The 23,266-nt window shown below is 31.1% G+C and overlaps 1 protein-coding gene across 7 annotated transcripts in view; it reads right to left on the reverse strand.

The window, feature by feature from the left end:
* Positions 1 to 23,266, reverse strand: part of LOC127706915 (protein SSUH2 homolog) — a 373,615-nt gene that overhangs the window by 325,337 nt on the left and 25,012 nt on the right. For all 7 annotated transcript variants that reach the window (XR_007984644.1, XR_007984650.1, XR_007984652.1 and 4 more), the window contains 7 exons: positions 22,990 to 23,050; positions 18,461 to 18,585; positions 17,746 to 17,808; positions 8,357 to 8,439; positions 5,217 to 5,309; positions 3,281 to 3,383; positions 171 to 269 (listed from right to left, as the gene is read on the reverse strand). Coding sequence is in view for 3 of the 7 variants with exons in the window: in XM_052211641.1 (XP_052067601.1) it covers positions 171 to 269; positions 3,281 to 3,383; positions 5,217 to 5,309; positions 8,357 to 8,439; positions 17,746 to 17,808; positions 18,461 to 18,585; positions 22,990 to 23,050 (627 nt within the window). In the remaining 4 variants the exon portion in view is untranslated. The remainder of the gene's footprint in view (positions 1 to 170; positions 270 to 3,280; positions 3,384 to 5,216; positions 5,310 to 8,356; positions 8,440 to 17,745; positions 17,809 to 18,460; positions 18,586 to 22,989; positions 23,051 to 23,266) is intronic.

Genomic DNA, 23,266 nt, shown 5'->3' on the forward strand with positions numbered 1-23,266 from the left:
ACTCTCTCCATGGGATACTGGTGTTTGGATGTAAGACTATGTTACAGTACCTGCATGAGAACTCTCTCCATGGGATACTGGTGTTTGGATATAAGATTATGTTATAGTACCTGCATGAGAACTCTCTCTATGGGATACTGGTGTTTGGATATAAGATTATGTTATAGTACCTGCATGAGAACTCTCTCCATGGGATACTGGTGTTTGGATACAAGACTAGCTGATGCATTATTAATTTCTTGCTCTACAAAATGCTGGATTGGATATACCTTGAAATATAAAATGATTTACAAAGTATGTGTACATATAAAGATAACAGTTTGCCAATTAGCATGCCTATTTACATAAAGACAATTCAGTCTCTGTTATTTCACTCAGAGTTTTGCTTTTACATATATTAAGTAATTCATTACAAACCAAAGTTATTATGACAGAAGTTCTTCTCACCATATTCTCATCCCTGAAGAAATTAAATTTCTGATCTTTATTTGGAGATTACATATTTCCTATTTTTCCTCTCACATCAGAGGTCACATCAGTCTTAACTAAGAAAGACAATCTTTTTCTTTCATTAAAAAAACAGCCCCTGTGTGCTGAAGTCAAACAATAAATCAAATAATCCTACAGTACGCACAGAGAGTTTGTAATCGCGAACTCTAATCACCGATTTCGGAGTGTAGCGGTGTCACACCGCGAATCACGTATATACTCCCAATTTCCTCCAAAGATTCTCTCCCAACACCGCGTGGCTGTTAATTGGTTTATTGCCCATCAGGTGTACTGAAAATTAATGACGCGTGACAACATAATCGGATTAGTCAGATATATTACCTTTGTACATTTAAAAAATCGATCTTGATTGCACCTGTGTGCTTTAAAACACGGTATAAAAATTTCCTTTCTTTGACAGATAAAAATGTGACATTTTCATTCAAAATAAGATAATTGTTCTTGTATGTATTTGCCCCATGTCATTGCCATTTGAAATAAAACGTTCAAACGTATAAAAATACGAATAAAACGTTCAAACGTATAAAAATACGAATAAAACACTTATTATGTATTTTTATTATAGTCCGGTCAGGTCATAATTTTTGTTTTTTCAACAAAGACTATTTTACTACAATTAGAATCTTTTATGACCTACTCAGTGAGCAATATCCGGTTCATTGATTGTTCAATATATAAATATCAACTGGCTTAAAAAAAAATGATGTTTTTACGGTAATTTGTCCAATCTAAACCCAAGAGTTAATTTATCGGATCAACAAGTGAACTCTGTTACTTTCAATTTATTTTGCAATGTAAAATATTTTGTTTCACTACCTCGGTAGATTACGACTTGAAATATTTGGACTCAGAAAAGAAACTGTAAAGTGACAACTCTGTTGAACGAAGGGAAAACGTTTTGTATGCAATGTGCCCTATATTCATAAAAACACAACACTGAGAGACATTCCCCGCCAAGACACAACACAATAATCACAACCTAATTTAATTATATGAAGAAAAAAAAATCATGTGTTGTTTATCTCTCTTATGATCTGTTATTGATCCTTTATTATTTAAAATAAAATTGGATGGGCGCAATCCGTATTTTACTGCTCGTTAAAAGTCCTTGGCGAAATAAAAAAAAGAAGTATTTCAACAATTAATACTATAGAATATTTAAATGAAATTATATCGTGTTCTACAAGAAAGAAATATGTGAAAAAAATGTGGATTGGATTTTTACGATCTACACATTTTCATAGAGGATCTCTACCAACGCCCAACAGGAACTGAACGACATGCATCCTGTTTTCATCTACCATTTATGTATATTGTTGACTATGGACGTATAAATAATGTCCAGGTTTATGTCCTGTGTTGACTGAGAAAAGTAAAATTAAAAGGCTGGTGTTTGTTTATTCTGAAAAGGATTATATTTTAGATTCCGGTTAATCAATTGTAAAAGGACCTTCTAGAGCCTCAATCTTAAGGCATACAAATGTCGATCATTCCAAAGCAAATTTAAACCCCGAATGAATTTTCCCATGGTCATCCATAAAGGTCACCTGAGTTTACTGTTACGTGATAATATTTCCTGCCAAATAAAAATCTCGTGGACAAAATTGATCTCACTATTTTTAGCATTCAATATTGTGAGCCAAGTCAAGTTTAAAGTTCAACCACGGACTGTTGATCACTGAGATGTGTATCGTCTTCCCACGGCAATTAATTTCTTTTAAAAAATTTAAAAATCACTGTCCTTTATACAACACACAAGTTTACATTCATTGTGCGTAAATGAATATTATGCAACGACGAGTTGATGCAGCTATAGAAGTATTCCTGTTGTAGCCGAAATGTAATTATTTATCCTAAAGTAATGCCAACAAATCGTAAAGAGAAAATGCCGTAGACTTATTAAGCATAACGAATGGTGAATAGTTTTTTCTTTTTTACTTGCATACAAAACTTTGAGACATGTAATTTTCCTTTAAACTGCCCACATTTATTCAGTGTAAGTCTCCGTTTATTTTTACACAAGTATATCTCTTTTGTAAATTAAATATTAATTTACTGACCAGAAAAAAAACGAGGTAAAAATCAAATATAGTTTTTTTTTAATAAAACTATTTTTAAATGTACAGTGAAATTGAAAGAATTAACAACAATGTTTTGCTTTTAAATCTTTTATTTGTTTCAAGCAATCAGAAATATAACCTGATTATCAATAGACAAGAAATACAATTGTTTAATTACATAAGTAATCTCACATACCTTGACTGTCGCGTGCCGGTATAGATCAGAAGGATTAGGGCAATTAATTACCTGGTGTGACACCGCATCACACCGGAATGGGAGAGATGTCGCTAATACAATAAACAAAAGGTAGCGTATTTACGCGGAAGTCGGAGAGAATACTTCCAAATTTCTCTGAGAATTTAGGGAGGGATGTCGGAGTTTCCTGGTGTCACACCAAGAAAAAACTTGGTGTTCGGAGTTTGGGAAGCCTTTCGCGAAATTTGTACTGTATAATCGATCATCCAATGTTTTTCATGGTCAAAATGTGCACACAACACAACAGAAACATGTAAGACATATTAGATGATTTTACTAAACAAATGTTTATCAATACATTCAATATCATGAAACATTGATTCTGTCAAAACTGGAGGAACTTTAAAACAGGGACATACATTATCAATGAGCAAAAGAAGATATCTGTATGACAATAGCATAATAATAGAAAAATCAGCATATTCAATTTAAGATGATAATCAAAAAAAATTACCCTGGGATAAGTTTCTTCAAAAGCAGTCTGTCCTTCAACCTTCTTAATAAGTTTGTCAGGTAAACTTGTTCTTTCTACAATATGGTTGTCATCATGTTTATGCCTGTCAACATTAAAATGATCTGTTAGAATTCATTATCACAATGTATTGTAGGTATTTATGACTTCTCTAGAATTGAAATCTTTGCGGTCTTTTAAACTGTAATGTCTTACAAAGTAACAAGTCAGAATAATTATCATTTCAATAACAAAATAGGTTTACAAATGACAAAAAAGATATATGAATTTCATAAAGACAGCTAAGATTAACAATTTAAAACAGCAATTAAAAAGTTACTTTCATCCTCCTTTACAGCCAATAAAACTGCCAATGTTCAGTTGGTTGCCATGAAATTAATTGAATGAAATGATTTTATTTGAACATATTATTTTTTTCTTACATAAACACGATGGAGGTGCATTCTTTCTTAATTCTGTCCTGTCATTTATTTCCTTGATCCAAGTTAATGGTCATTGTATTGGTTGCTGGATGGTGCAAGAATCACTTTTCAATTATGGCCTAAACTATTTTCACTTGTTAGGGGAAGACTGCACAATAAAGTCAACTTTAAAACTTATTCAGTGAAAGACAACTTGAGATGTCACTTGACATATGAAAAATTACTTGTTTTTTATGATTAAAGTCCAATTACTATGGAAGAACTAATTGGAAACTCATCAATATTGAAATGAACCTAACAAGGAGAATTTAGTGCTTACTTAAATTATTATTAGAAAAACATGGACACAGATGATGCCCCCGCTTGCATACAACATTATAAAGGGACATAACTCAAGAACAATAAAAGTGACACTCCCCAAATTTGTACTTGATCTGAGTTTTGTGGTAATAAGTATTGTGTAAAGGTTTCATAATGTTTGGTTGGGGCAAACTTAAATTACAGAAAGGAAACTAAAAATTTTGCAATTTTTCCATTTTTAAAGGGGCATAACTCGATAATGATTGAAGTGACCCCACCAAAATTCAACTTGATCTGTGTTTTGTGGTAAAAAGCATTGTGTATAAGTTTCATAACATTTGGTTGAGGCAACTTACGTTAGAGAACGGAAACTAAGAATTTTGCATTTTTTTCCATTTATAAAGGGGCATAACTCAAAAATGATTAAAGTGACCCCACCAAAATTCAAACTTGATCTTTATTTTGTGGTAATAAGCATTGTGTATAAGTTTCACAACATATGGTTGAGGCAAACTTAAGTTAGAGAACAGAAACTAATAATTTTGCAATTTTTCCATTTATAAAGTGGCATAACTCTAGAACGGTTAAAGTGACGCCACCAAAATTCAAACTTGATCTGTGTTTTGCGGTGAAAAGCATTGTGTATAAGTTTCATAACATTTGGTTGAGGCAAATTTAAGTTAGAGAAAGGAAACTAAAAATTTTGTAATTTTTCCATTTATAAAGGGACATAACTCAAGAACAGTTGGAGTGATGCTACCAAAATTCTAACTTGATCTGTATGTTGTGGTAATAAGCATTGTGTATAAGTTTCATAACATTTGGTTGAGGCAAACTCAAGTTAGAGAATGGAAACCAATTTTGGGACATACGGACGTACGTACGTACGTACAGACGGACAAGGGTAAAAAGTAAAATAACAAAAATACCGAACTCCAAGGAAAATTCAAAATGGAAAGTCCTAATCAAATAGATGTACTTGGGAAGTAGGACAATGGGATCCCTCAAATTTGGGCAACATGAATACGGGTATAAAGTGTAAATTTCCCATAATGACAGTAAATGGATTTTTTGTATGTATAACAAAATATTAAAGGGATTTACAAAAATCAGAAATTTCAAAAATGAATGATTGTTACTAAAATGCTGAAACTGTCAACCATCAAAGTACATAACTCTAATACATTGGTACTTACCATTTAATTGTCAGTTTTATGTAGTATTTGAGTATTCTATGACCTTGACATATTTTACAAATAACATTGCCTTTACTGTGACAGGTCATACAACTGTAAAAATAAGGGAAAAACATTGAAATTTTTTTTAAAAGAATCACAAACAAGAAAAAAAGATCAAAGGAGTTTTATCCTTTTCTACATATGCATAGCAAAGTCTTTCATTTTACTGGAAATTTACACAAACAAATATACAATTGTAAATTGCAAATCTGCACATGATTTACATATAATTATGGAATATATATATTACTTAATGTAGAAGTCTATAAAAAGGACCAACCAGCAAATTTGATATGTACCGGATCGTCTAGAATAGATGATACTGTGCAGATAAGGAAAAAATTATATAAGTCTAAAAATTTGCACAAAGGTACTTATACAAGATGATATTATACGAAGATGATGTTATAAAATCGTGTTGACAAATATTTCGGCTTAACAAATAGCCTTCGTCAGTGTCAATAATTTTAACAATACTAATTGTTTGTGTAAAATAGCTCAATAATACAGGTAAGTTTGGTCTATTGATTTAATCCCAAATCTTGAACATCATAAAATAAAACAAACTCAATACTCAATAGACGTGACTGTGTATATATACATCCCAAAATGAGTGAAAAAGAAAACTGCTAGTATTTCACATTGATGCCGTTTGGATGATGTACATTTAGTTCCTTTATCAAAAAAGTTTCCCGAACCTGTCGCTGGGCATCACTCCAGTGAATGTTCTGTTCAATCACTAGGATTTTCAAGCGGTTAAAGTCATCAAGTTTGTGACCCGACTGCCTGAAATTCTGACTAACTGAGAGAAGTGGCTTCTTAGAGATATCACTCCTATGATGTATATATACAAATAAAAGAACAGAGTTCCAATGTCCCCCGCGTTGCACATATTTAATCTATCCAAGGTACAAAGGTAATCAGTAAAAAAAGCACTTTCTTTTTTGTTCTTTAAAACTTTTTATTAATATTTTAAGAGTAATGAAGGCTTCAGAGCAAATGCAATGTGATTTCCATTATAATTTATATTTCCAAGGGGCATAACTCGTCAAAAATATTTGAACAGAACTTATTTTCAAAAGTGTCAAAGACATTGCAGAAATAAACCTATGATATAAGTTTCATAAAATTCTGGCAAGAATTTAACACAAGAGAGCGATAACATTGCAATTTTCCATATAATCAATATTTTAAAGGGCATAACTCTTTTAAAAACAATTGATCGGCACTGATTTTTGAACTCTTTATGTACATTGATGATATAAACCTATAATATAAATTTCATAAAAATCTGGCAAGAATTGTACACATTAGAGCGCTCATAAGGCAATTTTCCATATAATAAATATTTCCAAGGGGCATAACTCTTTTAAAAATTATTGATCAGCACTGATTTTCAAATTCGTCTAAGACATGGCTAATTTAAACCTATGATCTAAGTTTCATAAAAATCTGGCAAGAATTGTACATATGAGAGCGCTAATAATGCAATTCTCCATACAATTTATATTTCCAAGGGCATAACTCTTTAAAAAATAATTGATCAGCACTGATTTTCGAACTTGTCCAAGACATTGCTGATATAAACCTATGATCTAAGTTTCATAAAAATCTGGCAAGAATTGTACATATGAGTGCGCTAACAATGCAATTCTCCATATAATTTATATTTCCAAGGGCATAACTCTTTAAAAAATAATTGATCAGCACTGATTTTCGAACTTGTCCAAGACATTGCTGATATAAACCTATGATATAAGTTTCATAAAAAACTGGCAAGAATTGAACATATGAGATTGCTAACGATGCAATTTTCCATAAAATTAATCTTTCCAAGGGGCATAACTCTTTTAAAAATAATTGATTGGCACAGATATTCGAACTCGTCTAAGACATTGCTAATATAAACCTATGATATAAGTTTCTAAAAAATCTGTCAAGAATTGCATAAATGAGAGCGCTCACGATGAAATTTTCAATATAATTAATGTTTCCAAGGGCATAACTCTTTTAAAAATTATTGATTGGCATGGATTTTCGAACTCATCCAAGACTTTGCTTATATAAACCTATGATATAAGTTTCATAAAATTTTGGCAAGAATTGTACACATGAGAGCGCTACCAATGCAATTTTCCATAAAATTAATTGTTTCCAAGGGGCGTAACTCTTTTAAAAATAAAGAGCTGCCATGAGGGCAAGATACGCCTGTCGCTTTTTCAAAGAATAAAGTTCCATAACTCCTCAATGTCATATCAAAAATTTATAAAAAGCTAAAGGGAGGTTATTTTAATATATTTAAACCATTCACCAAAGTTTCAAGAAAACTGCTCAAAACACTTTTGCGTTATTATCCAAAAACTGAAAAATCACCCCCCCCCCTTTCTTATGAATAAAATCCCATAACTGGGAAACATAAAATTTATAAAAATCAAAAGGGATCTTACGTCAATAGATATAAACAATTCACCAAAGTTTTACCAAAACTGCTTAAAACATTTTCTAATTATTGTCCGAAAACTGTTAAATCCCCCTTTTTTAATGAATAGAAGCCCATAACTCAGAAATGTAATATCTGAAATTTATAAAAATCAAAAGGGAGCTCACGTCAATAGATATAAACAATTCACCAAAGTTTGATGCAAATTGGTTAAAGGGTTTGTAAGTTATTGTACGACATGTTGACGATGGACAGTCGGACGGATGGACAACAGTATACCATAATACGTCCCGTAACCGGGCATATAATAATTAATGGGCACTGATTATTGAGCTGGTCCAAGACATTGATGATATAAACCTATGATACAAGTTTCATAAAAATTGGGCAAGAATTGTACACGTGAGAGTGCTAACAAGACCAGATGGACGGACGTCTGGTATTAGCATGTCCCCTGCAACGCTTTGCTCTGGGGACAATAAAGGGATTTATTGGCTTGTGTTGCATTTATAAAGCAAACATCTTAAAGAAAAGGAAAAATGTGCAAAGAATTTTAAAAACTATGACCCACAGAAAATGAACTTATTTTCAAAATGATGAAGTTGTCCAGATGTGAAATTTTTTTCTAAAATACTTTATTCTACAGAATATAACTTACTCTCTTTTACCTGTACCATTACAAAATGAACATTCCTCATCATCCATTCTTTTTCCCGATCCAGAACAACTTGTACATCTATTCTGAAATTAAATACAATCAATACGTTTTTAGCAGAAGTCAATGCAAATTTTACAATCCTTACAATTCTATCTTCAAATGAAAAACTATTTTAAATAGTGCAGCTATCTACAGAATGTTCAGTAACTTGGACAAGCATATAAAAGCTAACTTATTGTGTTTTATAACTTTAGAAAAGTTCTAAATATTTTTAAGGTTAAGGTAGCTGGGGCATCTAAATGTTCAACAATAGATTTTTGTTAAACTCCTGTAAAAGACTTCTGAGTCAATGTACTTTCAAATTTCAATATAAAAACTGGGAGTCAAGGACCAGGTTTTTTCGTTAAAATACATTAAAATTAACGAAATCTTGGTTATTTTAAATGGGTTATTTAGATAAACTTATTTTTTTCATACACATGAAATGATAGAATTGGTTAAAACTCAATGAGAGAACTACTTTTCATAAATACTTCTGAAATATCAAATAAAAATAAGGGGTCACTGGCCTTAAAAAAAATTAAAAAAAAAACACATATTGTCCTTTCATATTCAATATAATTATACATGTATGCCCTTGATTTCAAAGGGATTTTTTTTTGAAAATGGTCACTGGCCTTATTTTCTTGAAAATAAAAAAATACACAAATTGTCCTATCATATTCAATATAATTATCTGCCCTTGATTTCAAAGGGATATTTTCTGAAAATTTCAAATTCTATATGCCTAGAAGGGATGCTCAGAAAAAGACACCCAATCTACCTTAAAAATATTTTTAGGAAAATTTTAGATACACTTAACAACATTTATTTTTTCTTTAGTTTAATCTTTAATTTTCAAGTTTTAAATGGTTCTGTTGTAAATTGAATAATACTTGGTAAAATATTTTAAACCAAAAAAGTTTTTTTTGCACCATGCCCAGAAGGGATGCTCAGAAAAAGACACCACATCTACCTTAAGTATATTTCATTAATTTTATTCAAGATCAAGATGAGTAAAATTAACACAGAAAATTCAATGATTGATTGACTGATATGAATAAAAGGAGATTTAGTCAGCAACCCAATGACACAAATAACCAAAAGACAACTAGAGGCAGGTGTCTGAACAATAGAATAAGTGCTTAATCGTCCGAGTCTAAAAATAATACAAATAAATTTAAACAGAGATAATCAAAAATCTTATAATTCCCAAACTGATACAATAAAACCATTAAGATATATATATCAAATGAAAACCAATAGCACAGCTCTTACAAACACATGAATATGTGGAAGATTTAAACTCAGGTTTGATCAACCTCCAGCAAAAAATATTAGATGTATACTCACAATAAAAACAACTAACTTTGTAAATAAAGGGGAGATCTAGGGTAAAGGTTAATGACACAGCAATCTACCAACAACACAAAAGAACAACAAAAGACATCCATGACCAGTATTTTATTTTAGGATATTAGGTGTAAATGACAGATCTTTGATAGTCTCTGATGAATTTATTTACAACTTTTAGACTTAAAGCTTAACCAATATTTACATGTCTATTTTATAGTACCCCATATTAGGTTTTTATGTGTCACTGGGATGTTACATTTTTAAATCCCTTATGTTATCCAAATCAACAGGATATTTATTGTGATTTATTGTCTTCTAGTAGTATAATTTGCCAACAGATTTTCCATATGCAGCCATTTCAACTTGACCCCTCTCTTTAGCAATTCTGTAATCACACTGCACAAATGCAAAGAGAAAAACAGTGAAGGAAAAAAAGTAAGAAAGTTAACATAAAAGGAAGGTGGTATTAAATGATTTTGAAAGAAAAAATTTTAATACACCAATTCATGTAACAACTGATATGAAAAAGCTTTATCAACAAATATAACTGCATGGAAAATATAAAAAATAAATGGAGAATGTGTCCCCATGGACACAGATGATGCCCCCGCTTGCATACAACATTATAAAGGGACATAACTCAAGAACAATAAAAGGGACGCTACCCAAATGTGTACTTGATCTGAGTTTTGTGGTAATAAGTATTGTGTAAAGGTTTCATAATGTTTGGTTGGGGCAAACTTAAGTTACAGAACGGAAACTAAATATTTTGCAATTTTTCAATTTATAAAGGGGCATAACTTGATAACGATTAAAGTGATGCCACCAAAATTCAACTAGATCTGTGTTTTGTGGTAAAAAGCATTGTGTATAAGTTTCATAACATTTGGTTGAGGCAACTTTAATTAGAGAACAGATACTAAAAATTTTGCATTTTTTTCCCATTTATAAGGGGCATACCTCTAGAATGGTTAAAGTGACCCCACCAAAATTCAAACTTGATCTTTATTTGGTGGTAAAAAGCATTGTGTATAAGTTACATAACATTTGGTTGAGGCAAACTTAAGTTAGAGAACGAAAACTAAAAATTTTGCAATTTTTCCGTTTATGTAGGGGCATAACTTTAGAACAGTTTAAGTGACCCCACCAAAATTCAAACTTGATCTGTGTTTTGTGGTAATCAGCATTGTGTTTAAGTTTCATAACATTTGGTTGAGGCCAACTTAAGTTAGAGAGCGGAAACTAAATATTTTGTAATTTTTCCATTGATAAAGGGGCATTACTCTAGAACAATTAGAGTGATGCTACCAAAATTCAAACTTGATCTGTATTTTGTGGTAATAAGCATTATGTATAAGTTTCATGACATTTGGTTGAGGCAATCTTAAGTTAGAGAGCGGAAACTAAATATTTTGTAATTTTTCCATTGATAAAGGGACATAAGTCTAGAAAGTTTAGAGTGATGCTACCAAAATTCAAACTTGATCTGTATTTAGTGGTAATAAGCATTGTGTATAAGTTTCATAATATTTGGTTGAGACAAAGTTAAGTTAAAGGGAAACTTCGCAAAAAAATGAAAAATTGATATTATGTTCATTCTGTATAAAAAAGCACAAATTCATAAATATTAAAGTTTTATTCTGCTATATAAGAGATCACCATCGATTTTAAATTTAGAGTATCAATTCTCTGCATGCGGCCATTTTGACATCTTCTCGGTTTAGAAACCACGATATATCTATAAACCACAAAGGACCAAAACCAGCAGTAACCTAACGTAGTCGTAATTGCGTGTCGATATCTTGTCAAGCGTACAGTTTTTTTATCCGACAAGAAAAGCATAAACAGTTTCCCGGGTAACAAAAATGATTATAATAGACATGGTTGTGCACCCTTTCCTAACTAACATGATACGGAAAATGTAATTATTTTTTTTAAATAACTATGGTCTGTCGTATTTAAACTGTATTTTTTTACCAAGGATTTGTATTTGTTACTATACAAATCCTTGTTTTAACTAAGTTTTGAAACAAGAAATTTATATGGGAATTAGTTCAAAAGTCAAAGCTCAAAGTCATAAATAAGTGTCCCGTGTATAATTGTTTTCGAAAATCTAATTTGTTCATAATTCTTTTATGTAATAAACTTTGATGTTAAAAACCAAGGCTCCGTGTTGAAGACCGTACTTTGACCTATAATGGTTTACTTTTATAAATTGACAATTTGTGACTTGGATGGAGAGTTGTCTCATTAGCACTCATACCACATTTTCTTATATCTAATTATTTAAATAAATTCAGACCTTCCCTTATCTGATCACCAGCGTGGATAAAGGAATTATTCCCAGAGGTATTGTGAGGTGACACGTCCAGGTATTCATGCGATTTCCTGTCAGGCTTAAAAACTCTTATTACACAAATACATAAAGCAAGTTCATGCATCCCTTCATTTCTAAGGGTATTGATCAGTGTACACGGCCGATAACTTGTAACTTTCCATTTTGAAGCTATCAGGTGTAATATACATCTTTGTCTTGCGTGTCCGATAGTGATATACTAGTCATTACTAAACACATACGCTTGTTTATAAATAACATTTCTGGTGTAAAGAATGATATTTATGAAAATCTAAATAATTCCAAAAAAAGATTTGATAAAATTTTTCCAAGGGTAAATTGTGGAAATGTAAGTATATACTCGTTGTCAATAATGATGGACATTTTGAAACATACAAATATTGATTTAACAAAAATGTACGCACTTCTCGATCATTGGTTAATACGCCTAGATAGAAAGTTACGGAACTATAGATAGTCGCAATTAAAAATATATACATGTTTTTGAATATAACAGAGAAACATCCAGAACCAATTTGATTTACATACAGGTTGATATCTTACTTGCTTTGGTTCATCGAAGTTATGGACATAGTAAAATCACAGATTTATATTTCATTTAGATTGTTCTCGAACAGTTAAAGAAATTCGTCGTCATCACCACAATTGATGAGTATAATGTATAATGATGTGAACATATGGTTCTAAAAGTACATTATGCTAACTTTCCTGTTCCGACATGCATGTAATATATATGCCACTGGACGTACACTAATGATCCCCAAAAAATCTATTTGAAGAAATAAAGAAACTTCACTCCCGATAGACTGATAGTATTTGTATTAACGTCTGATTAGCTAGATGGTTGATTAATTTATTTAGTTGGCTTGTGGGGGGAATAAACTATTCCCAAATATTGCACTTATGCATAAAATATTAAATGAGAGTAATATGAGAGAAAATATAAATACGAAAAGTCGCATATCTGGTAAAAGAAAGTCTCACTGGCAACTATAGAATTTCACGTACAATTGTCATTCTTAATCGAAATAACGGACAGTCATTAAAATACATGCATGTACACTTTGACAAAAAGGGGTGCCGCAGTTGCATATTATTCATCATAAATCTATTTCAAGTATATGCTTTCCTGTCATTCTTATAAGTTAACGCAGAGACATGTAACTATACATCTCTAGTTAACGACAATCAACCATATAAATATTTGAATCTGATGTGACTTACCGTTCATCTCTTTCTTTTTTCTTCTTTTTTTTTTTTTTTATTTGGGCAGGTACACAAACATTGTAATGTTAGATATACTGTTCCCAGGTTGGGAGTGGGGCGGTGGTTGGAGGTAAAGTATATTGAAAGTTTCAAAATAAGAACGTTGTATTTATGAATTTACATTAATAATTCTGATCTTGGACGTTGGTTTCTTTTTTTTAGTTCAGTGATTTAAATTGAGAGAAAAAAATCTAGTCAGAATTTAAATCGTACCGGCAATTTCCACCTAAGACTCCTCTAAAATCATGAATGGTCACGCTTCACAATCATCAGAATTTTCTTTGCATTGGTACATTCTGTATCGGTAGTGATCTACCTTGACATTTCCGGGTATAACAGAGCTACTTGTATATTACCTGTATGTGGTTAGGTGACGTCCCATGAGGTCTTACGTATACAGGTTCACATTGGTTTCTGATAAGGTTTTATGACATTCACACATCTGCATGTTCTGTATACCAAATTCTTATCTTATTTTCAGACCAAACGAGGATGTGACTATTTTCCAGGAAAAATATTGAGTATCAAAGCATCAAATTAATTTCGGGATTTTTTTCTTTCTTCGTATTAAATCACAGAAATTTAAAGAATATACTGCTTGTCCGCTTGAGGTGTATTCTTGTCAGTTAAGACTGACATATATGTCTCTGGTATAGAGTGGGTTTATGAATGAATGATACGTCTTTCAAAGGTACAAGATATAAAACACATTGAAAATTGATTCCACCAGTCTGTCTCCATTCAAAAAAGGAAAGTTGACGTTATATTGATTCTGTTATTTTTTTTAAACATCGTTGGTCAAATAGCTAAAGTATGTATACGTTGTGAGATTTTAAATATTTTAATAAGGGCATTCCCGATTATGTAAATGTAGATCGCTGTGGACGGACCAAGCTATATTAATCATGTAACCACGATAATGTTCGTTAAACATTGAAATATTCCAGGTTAATACCCATGATAATTTGAAAAAAGTAAGTACAGTGTTTGGTTTATACGCTCGTTTTCGTGGGCCATTTTTATTTATAAAATTATTTAATTGAAAGTAATACAGAATTTCGATGTTACAACAAAATACTCACCTATCTATTATAAAATTAAGCTTACGCAAAATATAAAAGATATATATAACGGCGATTCAGGTATTTGCCACCATATTCCTCCCCAAATAATTAATGTTTTTATCATTCATACGAAATGTTGTTCACACCATGTTGGCTAAAATTCACTGAGTGAAGATCAAAAGAATAGAATTACAGAATGCTAATCTTTTAATTACCTTGAATTTAACCACGCATTCAACAGGTAGTCACTAAGTGTCACAGTACAATACACATTGTATTTACACAGTACTAGTGAAAAATGTTTGCTAGACTGAAGTAAAAGCCTTCAGGTGAGAATACAAACATGCATTTTTAAAACAGTATCAGTTATATATGTTTGTTCAAAATATCCGTCGGAAAAAAAATTCATAAAAATATATTCTATTGTATGATTTACTTTTATTACTATAATCATATCAGAAATCCTTTAAATATAAATCGTACATTTTAATTTTGAAAGTTGCACGGCTGATCACTTTACTTTCTCAATTATTAGTTGGTTAATAGCTACACCAACAGTCGTCGATGCGCTTTCAATCGCGTTATTAGATGATTAACGAACAAGATTTACAATGAGATTTATTCACTCCCGGCATGCAAAAAGACTTAAACTACGTCACATAAGTCAGGAAGTTCGAATAAATTAAATTATTAATTCCCAATTTTCTTCTTTATTAGTGTTCATATCCAGATAAAACTTGGTGAATATGTTTTTTATGGTATTATGAACATAATAAGATGAAAAGTAAAAAATCGCGAATTTTCCCTTTAAAGAAAGGAAACTAAAAATTTTGCAATTTTTCCATTTATAAAGGGGCATAAGTCTAGAAAGTTTAGAGTGATGCTACCAAAATTCAAACTTGATCTGTATTTTGTGGTAATAAGCATTATGTATAAGTTTCATAACATTTGGTTGAGGCAATCTTAAGTTAGAGAGCTGAAACTAAATATTTTGTAATTTTTCCATTGATAAAGGGGCATAAGTCTAGAAAGTTTAGAGTGATGCCACTAAAATTCAAACTTGATCTGTATTTAGTGGTAATAAGCATTGTGTATAAGTTTCATAATATTTGGTTGAGACAAACTTTAGTTAAAGAAAGGAAACTAAAAATTCTGTAATTTTTCCATTTATAAAGGGGCATAACTCTAGAACGGTTAAAGTGATGCCACTAAGACTCAAACTTGATCTGTGTTTTGTGGTAATAAGCATTGTGTATACGTTTCGTAATATTTGGTTGAGGTAAACTTAAGTTAGAGAAAGGAAACTAAAAATTTTGTAATTTTTCCATTTATAAAGGAGCATAACTCTAGAACGGTTAGAGTGACGCTACCAAAATTCAAACTTGATCTGTATATTGTGGTAATAAGCATTGTGTATAAGTTTCATAAGATTTGGTTGAGACAAACTTAAGTTAGAGAACGGAAACTAAAAATTTTGCAATTTTTCCATTTATAAAGGGGCATAACTCAAGAACAGTTTGAGTGACGCCACCAAAATTCAAACTTGATCTGTGTTTTGTGGTAATAAGCATTGTGTATAAGTTTCATAACATTTGGTTGAGGCAAACTTAAGTTAGAGAATGGAAACTAAAAATTTTGTAATTTTTCCATTGATAAAGGGGCATTACTCTAGAACGGTTAGAGTAATGCTACCAAAGTTCAAATTTAATCTGTATTTTGTGGTAATAAGCATTGTGTATAAGTTTCATACTATTTGGTTGAAACAAACTTAAGTTAAAGAACGGAAACTAAAAATTTTGTAATTTTTCCATTTATAGAGGGCATAACTCTAGAATGGTTAAAGTGATGCCACTAAAACTCAAACTTGATCTGAGTAATGTGGTAATAAGCATTGTGTATAAGTTTCATAACATTTAGTTGAGGCAAACTTAAGTTAGAGAAAGGAAACTAAAAATTTTGTAATTTTTCCATTTATAAAGGGGCATAATATGATAACTATTAAAGTGACGCCACCAAATTTCAACTTGATCTGTGTTTTGTGGTAAAAAGCAATGTGTATAAATTTCATAACATTTGGTTGAGGCAACTTTAGTTAGAGAACGGAAACTAAAAATTTTGCAATTTTTCCGTTTATAAAGGGGCATAACTTTAGAACAGTTTAAGTGACGCCACCAAAATTCAAACTTGATCTGTGTTTTGTGGTAAAAAGCATTGTGTATAAGTTTCATAACATTTGGTTGAGGCAAACTTAAGTTAGAGAATGGAAACTAAAAAATTTGTAATTTTTCCATTGATAAAAGAGCTTAACTCTAGAACGGTTAGAGTGATGCTACCAAAATTCAAACTTGGTCTGTATTTTGTGGTAATAAGCATTGTGTATAAGTTTCATAACATTTGATTGAGGCAAACTTAAGTTAGAGAACGAAAACCAATTTTGGGACATATGTACGGACAGACGGACAAGGGTAAAACTTAATGCCCCCTCTGCTTCGGCGGGGGCATAAAAACCTTTCCTTAATTCTCCAATAATACAAAGATAGAGAACGGAAACCAATTTTGGGACGTACGTACAGATGGACAAGGGTAAAACTTAATGCCCCCTTAGCTACGGTGGGGGCATAAAAACAAAAAAACATCGCTCTATCATAAAATCTTACTTACTATACATGTGCTTACCTTTCTGTGTTGATTGTTAAAGTGTCACAATCGTTATACTTTGGCCTCAAAACCCGAAAGTTAATAAGCAGCCATTGTTTTTGATGATCACTCGCCTAATGAATTATTTTTTTTGTTTATTATACGTTATGGATTCATAATAAGTGGTAAAACATACACAGAGGAATTAGTACATTATATATGCATGCATTTGTTCAAAAATTTCTTCAGCATAATAATTACCAGAAACTCATTTCAAATGACTTTTGTAAAAAAGAAAAATGGAAAAAGCATGAAAAAATAAATGGAGAATGTTTCCATGGAACACAGATGATGTCCCCGCATGCATATAACATTAAAAAGGGACATAATTAGAGAACTGTAAAAGTGACACTACACAAATTCAAACTTGATCTGTGTTTTATGGTAATAAGCATTGTGTATAAGTTTTATAACTTTTGGTTCAGGCAAACTAAAGTTAGAGAACGGAAACTAATTTTGGGACGTACGTATGGATGTATGGACTGACGGACAAGGGTAACACTTAATGCCATTTCGCCTAGCTGCGGGAGACTAATTATATGTTTTTCTCCATCATGATATGCAGGAGAAACAATAATTGAGCCCTAGGTAAACTTTTTACATTAGCTTACCTGTCCTCTACCATGGCAGTGCCAACATCTTACAAAACCAACTGCAAAACAATTGTGGCAAGGCTAAAATTAAAAAAAAATAATTTGTGAATCATACATCAACAATAAATTCCTTTATTTTCATAGTGCGATTAAATTTTGAAAAGTTTATTATATATATATATATATCTGTATTGCATCTGTAATATAATTTCAGAACTGAAAATATTGTGATCAATGATTAAATAGATGTCAGCATCTGTTTAATATACCTGCATTACCATCCTGGAATTTCTATTGTAACAACAAACTTTATTTCTGATATTATTCAAAAACGAACAAATTTATTTTTCAATACTTTACATTATTCTAAAATTAAAATCTAATTTTGAAGACCAATTATGTTTATGCTATCTTTCTATCTTAAAATCTCGAATATTCATAAGATATTATCTTTTCTTTTCCATTATCTTAGATGCAAACTTTTTCTCCTTTGAATTGTTTTACATTTGCCATTTAGAGGAATTTTATAGCTGACTATGTGGTATGGGTTTTGCTCCTTGTTGAAGGCCATACAGTGACCTACAGTTGTTAAGTTCTATGTCATTTGGTCTATGGTGGAGAGTTGTATAATTTGCAATCTTACCACTTCTTCTTATTTTTATATTTACATATTTTTGAAATTTCTATTCTATTTGAACAACATTTGGTCTTTAATGTAACACCCCTATCTTACTTTAGTTGTAGCTGTATGTGGAACTTCTAAATCTCTCTTTTCATCTTTAAATAATTCTTTACACTGAGCAGGTACATCCCATGGACCAGGGGCTGGTCCATTCTCTGGTCCATCTAATGGTCCTCCTGAAAGGTCAAAACAAAACTTTATACTACATAAGCATTTACATCCCTTGGAACAGGGATAATCTGTTCTCTGGTCCATCTAATAGTCTTCTTAAACTTTACACCAAGCAGGCATATATCGCAGGTACAAAAGGGATGGTCAATATAAGCAAAAGATTCAAAGCATTCAATACTTTGTATGATTTGACAGAATTTTCTTGTCCCTTTTAAATTCTTAGTTATGATGGCAGCCAAGTTTATTTTAAAGGGGATGCTGTCATCAATGATAATTGTTAAAGAGGATCATAAAAATATCATTTAACCAAATTTTGGAAGCAATCACATGATTTTTATAATAATCTTGTTTTGTTCCAATCTTTTATTTTTTAGTAGCAGTAATTTTTTTATGTGGATAAGGATAAGATAAGATTTATTTTATTAAAGTGTCACCATCCATTACAGTATCTATATATATACACATAAAATCATAAGAACCTAACATTTAGTAAAAGGATGCCAGCCAAAAACGACTTTTGAGACACTATCATTAAAACAAACATCTAATACATACATAAAAGGACAACTTTGTTACATTTAAAAAGTATTTCATAAATAAAAAAAAAAAATAAATAAAAAACATATATATTTCTAGATGACATGTTTACGTCGGTAAAACATATAATAAAGGGAACTAGCTAAAAGAGGAACCATATTCTCATTACACATAAGATAACGAAGTTTTTCAATATCGCATAAATAATCAAAATCAACATTTAAAAGACAGGCTTTGGCATAAAATTCATGTCTGATATCAGAGTAAAAACAACAATTAAAAAGAAAGTGTTTTTCATCTTCAATTTGGCCACTATCACAAAAAATACATAAACGGTCTTGTAGAGGTTCTGGTGGTCTAGCATATCGACCTGTTTCAACTTTAAGTTGTAACGAACCAGCTCTGAAAAGTGACAAAATACGTCGGTGGCATCTATTATTAACTACCTTTACATAAGGCTCCGTACCAATACAAGTTTTAAACAATCTATAAAATCTTAATTTATTACCATTGACATTATTTTTATCATTCCATACTTCATGATGCCAAGATTCTTTTTCAAAAGTCTGTATAGAATCCCATACATTACTCATATTAATTTCATCTTCTACATTTTGAATCAAACTATATTTACGAGCTAACTGGTCATTGCCCATAATTATTAAAGAGGATCATAAGAGTATTATTTAACCAAAGGTTTCAAATGATTTTTCTGAATTTTTTTATATTGCTATTTTGTCAAACTTCTTAGTTTTAATAATGATGACAGCCACATTTAACCAGATAGGTTCATCAACCATCATTCTTTTTAAAGAAGCTCAAAATGGAATTGTTTTCTTCAAGTTTGATATAATTAGTCCATTAGATTTTTTAAAAGATTTTTGGAGGATATCGTTTTTTTGCAATTTTTTGGCATTTGATCATGTTGGGTTTGATAACAGGGTCATTTGACATGGTAAGTTTTGAAATATACTCCATAAGGATGATGCAGTCTATGTTTGATTTAAATTGGTCCAGTGATTTTTGAGGTAAATATCTATTTCAAGGATTAAAAACAGACTCCCAGTGATGACACAAGCACACGCTAGACCTTTGGTGTAGATGAACTTTGAAGCGAATACCTTTTATAGCTTAACTTTAACATTGTTTGCACTGCATAGGATTGGGTGAGCAAGCTCTTTTTTAACCCCTTAGTTAATTTTTTGTTTGTTAGTTTATTCCTGTGTTTGTTCAACTTTGTTGTATATGTCTGTTAGTTCTTTTTCCTCATTTTTTTTCGTTTTTGTCGAGCCTTCAACTTTTGTCGAAAAAGCGAGACATAGCGATCCTACATTCCGTCGTCGTCGTCGTCTTCGTCGTCGGCGTCGTTGTCGTCGGCGGCGTCCACAAATATTCACTCTGTGGTTAAAGTTTTTGAAATTTTAATAACTTTCTTAAACTATCCTGGATTTCTACCAAACTTGGACAGAAGCTTGTTTATGATCATAAGATAATATTCAAAAGTAAATTTTGTAAAAAAAAAATTCCATTTTTTCCGTATTTTACTTATAAATGGACTTAGTTTTTCTGCCAGGAAACATTACATTCACTCTGTGGTTAAAGTTTTTAAAATTTTAATAACTTTCTTAAACTATCCTGGATTTCTACCAAACTTGGAAAGAAGCTTGTTTATGATCATAAGATAGTATCCAGAAGTAAATTTTGTAAAAAAAAAATTCCATTTTTTCCGTATTTTACTTATAAATGGACTTAGTTTTTCTGCCAGTTAACATTACATTCACTCTGTGGTTAAAGTTTTTAAAATTTTAACAACTTTCTTAAACTATCCTGGATTTGTACCAAACTTGGACAGAAGCTTGTTTATGATTAAAAGCTAGTATCCAGAAGTAAATTTTGTAAAAAAAAAATTCCATTTTTTCCGTATTTTACTTATAAATGGACTTAGTTTTTCTGCCAGTTAACATTACATTCACTCTGTGGTTAAAGTTTTTAAAATTTTAACAACTTTCTTAAACTATCCTGGATTTGTACCAAACTTAGACAGAAGCTTGTTTATGATCAAAAGCTAGTATCTAGAAGGAAATTTTGTTCCATTTTTTCCGTATTTTACTTATAAATGGACTTAGTTTTTCTTCCAGTTAACATTACATACAGTCTGCAGTTTAAGTTTTTAAAACATTTATTAGATTCATAAACTATCCTGGATTTTTACCAAACTTGGACAGAAGCTACTTACAATCAAAAGATAGTATAGAGAGGAATATTTTTATTAATTTTTTTCCTCATTTTTGCTGAGCCTGTGATTAACAGCAAAAAGTAGGCGAGACACTGGGTTCCGCGGAACCCTTACGAATTTTTTTGTCTGTCAGTCTGTCCTTGTTTTCAAAACTCATCTTTAAGCAATGGTTAATGGCATTTTGTGATCATTTATTTAATTTTTATAGAAATAATTTTTAGAATTTCTGACAGGAAAATATTAACTTTCCCATATTTATGCAAATTAGAAGAATTCATCAACTCTCTGTTTATAACTAGTTAATAAAAATTATATTTGCACTTTACAAAAGAATCAAAAGCATCAACCCTGGATTTTTGACATAAGTTTGAGTTTTCATTTTACTCTGTACTCATAAAACTTGTGATTCACACCAATGCTCATGGGCACTGTAAACCATAGCTTAGAAAGCAACAGAAATTTGATGTAGGTAGTCCAAAAGAGAGCATTTCTCCACATTTTTGCTACTTACTGAAAAAAGGTTTCTAAAGCAAACAGTGGTTGCTAATCAGAAATATTTATTTTAGAATTTGAAAAAGTATGCAGAATTCGTAATACATACATGATATAATCTTATTATTACCCTTGCATGTGAAGAACACAATAAAAATAAATAAGAGGCTCTCAAGAGCCTGAATCGCTTACCTATATTTTTTTGCTTAAATCTTTCATCAATGATTATTTTTGCTTTTCAATATATATTAATGAGTGGCTTAAAAATGCCATTAAAATGTTCTTCGTATCTGTCATATTTTCTTCAAAAGCAAAAATATGCATTTTACCCCTATTGGCTATGTTTCTTGACGTACAAGGAAATAAAATATAAAATTTATACTAGATACTCTGACACTCATTCAGTCCAAGTTTGGCTGAAATTGATTCAGCAGTTTCAAAGGAGAAGATTTTTTAAAGTAAGCAAACTAGATGAACAAATTGTGAAAAATTGTCTTTAAAGGACAATAACTCCTAAAGGGATCAATTGACAATTTTGGTCAGATAAACTTATTTGTAGATCTTACTTTGCTTAACATTTTTGCTGTTTACAGTTTATCTTAACCTATAATAATATTCAAGATAATAACTGAAAACTGCAAAATTTCCTTAAAATCATCAATTCAGGGGCAATAACCTAAAAATCAGATTGGCTGATAATTTCAGGGCAGGTAGACCTTGACCTAATGAACATTTTTACCCAGTAGGATTTGCTCTAAATGCTTTAGTTTTTGAGATATAAGCCAAAAACTGCATTTTACCCCTATGTTCTATTTTTAGCCATGGCGGCCATGTTTTTTGACGAAACAGAAAAATTAAACACAAGGTTTATTCCCTAAAATACCCTAAGGATCATTCAGCTTAAGTTTGGTTGGAATTGGTTCAGTGGTTTCAGAGGAGAAGATGTTTGAAATAATTTACACTGGATGGACGACGACGGACACAACGGACGCCAAGTGATGGCAAAAGCTCACATTTCCTTTGGAAAGGTGAGTTTAAAAAATAAAATGCTCCCATCCGCCTAATTATTTTCAACTAGCTGGATAAAAATCTACTGATTAATTTAAGTTGGCCAATTATCCTTATTCTTATAACTCATACTTACCCATATATGGTACAAAATCCCATTCTGTGGATCGTGCTTCTGTGAATGTGTCTAAACTATACTGTAAAAATATAAATCTGATGAGTATCTAGGGGTTCAAGGCATTCTTAATCACCATCACTGGGTATATACATACTTAGGGATGTGAAATTTATGTAAAAATGTTTTCAATGACAGCAACAAGAAGCTCACATACTAATCTGAAAAAATTTTGACAGCATTTGTGCAACTATTTCTGCAGAATCATTCTTGAATTTCCATAACAACCAACTTTATT

The sequence above is a fragment of the Mytilus californianus genome, unplaced genomic scaffold, assembly GCF_021869535.1.
Source record: "Mytilus californianus isolate M0D057914Y unplaced genomic scaffold, xbMytCali1.0.p SCAF_1, whole genome shotgun sequence".
Lineage (NCBI taxonomy): Eukaryota > Metazoa > Mollusca > Bivalvia > Mytilida > Mytilidae > Mytilus > Mytilus californianus.